General features: G+C 48.4%; 1 protein-coding gene across 1 annotated transcript; it reads right to left on the reverse strand.

Annotated features, from left to right (window-relative positions):
* Positions 1-210: 210 nt before the first annotated feature.
* LOC125523722 (E3 ubiquitin-protein ligase Os06g0535400-like) lies at positions 211-1,670 on the reverse strand. Its single transcript, XM_048688785.1, has 2 exons — positions 487-1,670; positions 211-371 (listed from the first exon to the last, which is right to left on the reverse strand). Exon 1 carries the CDS (start codon positions 1,309-1,311, stop codon positions 580-582), a length of 732 nt encoding a protein of 243 aa, XP_048544742.1. The 5' UTR covers positions 1,312-1,670; the 3' UTR covers positions 211-371; positions 487-579.
* Between the last annotated feature and the right edge of the window lie 1,897 nt (positions 1,671-3,567).

The raw sequence follows: 3,567 nt of genomic DNA on the forward strand, positions 1-3,567 counted from the left end.
AGTTTTAAAAGGAGGATTTTGGCAAAGATATTTTGTTGGGATGTCCTATTACGGAAGGAATGTACAATCATTGCACCTATCATCCATAGATGAAGCAACATTCGAAGAAGGCCGGAGCTGAAAGGCGCCACCTCCACCACCAACGAGTGAAGGGGGATTTTGTTCCCCTCTTGTAGTATGAACAGAATGTACAATCGTAACATGCCAGGAGAGACTAATTCGTTATCACATTCTTCAGAGACAAAAGTACAGTCCTCTTTTGCAACTTACAACTGAACATTGCCCGTCGATATAACCAAGTTCGTTCAGAACTACACATCATCAACAATTCACCATTGGCAGCGTTTGAACAGAATGGTAAATCACTCCACCTTTCACAAAAACATGCAAGACTCCGTCATCTCAACCTTCAGAGTAAAAAGGAAAAATGTAGGAACATTTGTTCAGACAACTACGCATTATCAAGAAGAGAGAGTAGCAAATTACCCAGCAATTCACCATTTCCAGCGTCTGATGCTGAATAGGGGTCTGATTTTCTATGGGAATGATTGTTAGACTGGATGCAGGGGAGAAACAGAGCTAGACGGGGCTAACAGAGTCGTCGAACGGGTCCGCGTGCACGGCCGGCGGCGGCAAGACCAGCGCCCGGCACACGGGGCATGTCGGGTGCCCGGTCTTGAGCCACTTGCCGATGCACTTCTCATGGAACCGGTGCCCGCACCGCGGCAGGTCCCGGAGGGCCTGCTCCTCCCGCATGCCGGCGAGGCAGACGCAGCACTTGTCCTCGGCGCCGACGGCGGCGCCGCCGCTCTCCTCGTCCTCGTCGTCGCTGAGCCCCAGGAAGGACTTGGTGGCCGACATGGAGCCGGGCGCCTCCGGCGAGAGCCAGACGACCATGACGAGTATGTTGGCGAGGCAGAGCGCGTAGGCGACGACGTCCGCCTGGCTCCGCTCGAAGACGACGATGATGAGCGGGACGAACACCATGAACACGAAGGCCAGGCACCGGTTGGCCAGCAGGGCCCCCGCGGCCGCGGCGGCGCCGGCCCCGCTCGACGCCTCCAGCAGCGGGGTCAGGACGGGCGGGGACCCCTCGTCGCGCTGCTGCGACGTCGTTGACGAGGGGAGCAGCTCGGCGCGGGCGCCCATGGTGTGGCGGTACCAGCGCGCGAAGCAGTAGAAGAGGAAGATCTGGAGCGCGAAGCTGCCGGCGAAGGTGGCGGCGACGACGCCGTAGTAGTCGTACGCCAGGCGGGTGGCCAGGAGCAGCGTGAGGAAGGTGAAGGGGAGGTCCAGCCACGGCAAATCCATCGCCGCCGGCAAGCTGCGCGCATCACACTCGCGCGCGGCCCCGGGATGCGGTTAATTTCTCTCCTTAATCCTCAGCTGGAATGATCCATGAAAAGGCAGTATGGTTGAGGAATTCCCTTTCCTGGAGTCTACCCCCTTGCTGATGGACTTCGCCTCTTTCTTTAGCGAACAAGGGAGGAAAGTTAAAGTTGGGGAGGGCACTAATGAGGCGTTAGCTTCCACGTAATCAAGTGTTTATCAAGCAAGCGATCGGCAGACTAGTCTCGATTTTTTTAATATATATTAATAGATAGGAGTAGATAATTGTCCGTGGTTCGTGCATTGTAACGGGGTATATATGAATTTTCTGCCAGTAAATGTGATCTGCATTCCAGTTATGTCAAAATATGAATACATGTATAAAAAATACTCCCTCCGTTCCTAAATATAGGGTGTATAGTTTTTGGCACGAAAATTAAAGAACGCGCGTGGAGGGAAAATTTCACAAGTTTTGGGCGAGATTATACCGGACTAATTGATATGAGAAAATAGAGGAGCTTGCCTGACATAAGGAAATGTAATCAAATTCCTTCAAAGATTATCCAAACGAGCGGTGTAATTCAATATACCTTATATTTCGGATTTTTTCTCAAAAGTCTATACACCTTATATCAAAAAATGGAGGGAGTATACTTTAGCTACCAATTAATGCGATACTTATTGAATTACCAAAGATAACACAATTTTAGTACCTCTTTTCTGGTTTATTAGGCCAACGTGTATCCTTAGATCGACAATTTGACCAGTATAATACGAGTTATATACATTAGAATTTTGTACCATCAGAAATTTCAAATGTTCTATTTTTTAATGATATAAATTTTGTGATTTAAAGTTCACATTATATTTGTAAAATTGACAGCATAGAGATACACGCAAAACATATAAACCAAAAAGTGGGAGTCTTTGCTAGGCGAATAAGGTGTGGGGTAAACCGCTATATGCATCGTCTCCCACCTCTTTCTAAAAAAAGGCGGTTAGGGTTTCAAGTAAGCTTCGCCGTTGATTCCCCTTGCCTCCAGGTGCCAACGTGGTGGGAGGAACCTCGGTTTGGGATTAACCATGTTTGGGTGGGTCGTGCTAGCTCTGGTCTCACTCTAGGTAAATAACCCCTAGCTTTGTTAGGGCCCAGTCTATGTATCTTGTCGGCGGTGGTGAAGCACTAGCGTATTGGTGGCTTGGGATAAGTTTTCCTGCGTCATGTCCTCGTTTTAGAGATGATGATTGTCACATCGTGGAGGGAGTCTGTAGTTTTGGTCAGGGTCATATATCAGGTCCCGTTTTTGTCTACGTTTTGACTAGGTGGTCATGGATGGAGTAGTTCGGCAGAGTGGATGGCAACGGTTCCTATTTTGGCCTTCTAGCTTCTTCTTCATTTGGACATGCACATCGGGACCAGGTGAGGTAAAGCTTCTCCGATTCTATCTGCCCGAAGGGTGTTCTACATGCCCTCTCCGGCATTTGTTCTCCGAGGTGGCGATTTGCTGCCGATCACGACCATCGACATTTTTGGTCCATATCGACGATTTTCCGGCCGCTACTTCTACAAGCCCTTGGGTTTCAAGAAGTTTGCTTCAGTGAGACGAATGTCAAGAGGTGCCAACGAGCTTTGTTCATGATATGTTGCGGGGTGGATGTAGGAGGAAGAAAACTTCAGAACCCTAAGTACTTGGATACATCTTTCAATTTATTTAATATATACTCTTTTGCCTTTCCGCAAAAAAACTGAGCCATGGGACAGTTGCGGCGGTTTTCAAGAAACACGAAGAAGAAAAAACTCAAAATATAAGTGGTGTGAGGGAGAGGACGAACGAAACAAAAACAAAAGGAGTATATATTTTTAAATACGAGATATTTTCCCTTCTCCGTCATTCGCTATGTTCACGGTTGTTGTGATGTGTACACTTTGAATCTTCTATCGTAAACGATTCTTTAAGGGAAAAAAGGCAATGCTCTGTTTTGTACTCAGTGATGGATATCCACTTCGTTACTAATACGGCGGCAGATGATCTCGACCGCTAACCGGGGGCATGCGATGGTGACCGGTGAATCAAGCGCTCCACCGCAACCATCCCCTCGTCTCGCTTCATCTGGCCGTTCCTTCATCACAGCATGCCAGCTCCACCTACTTTGCGTGCAATGAATGGCAATCTAGCTTCACTGTCATATGTCAAAACACACGGTGCAACCACCCGATCGAGAGTGAAGTTTGATTCA

This window comes from Triticum urartu, chromosome 7 (genome assembly GCF_003073215.2).
Source record: "Triticum urartu cultivar G1812 chromosome 7, Tu2.1, whole genome shotgun sequence".
In the NCBI taxonomy this organism is placed as follows: domain Eukaryota; kingdom Viridiplantae; phylum Streptophyta; class Magnoliopsida; order Poales; family Poaceae; genus Triticum; species Triticum urartu.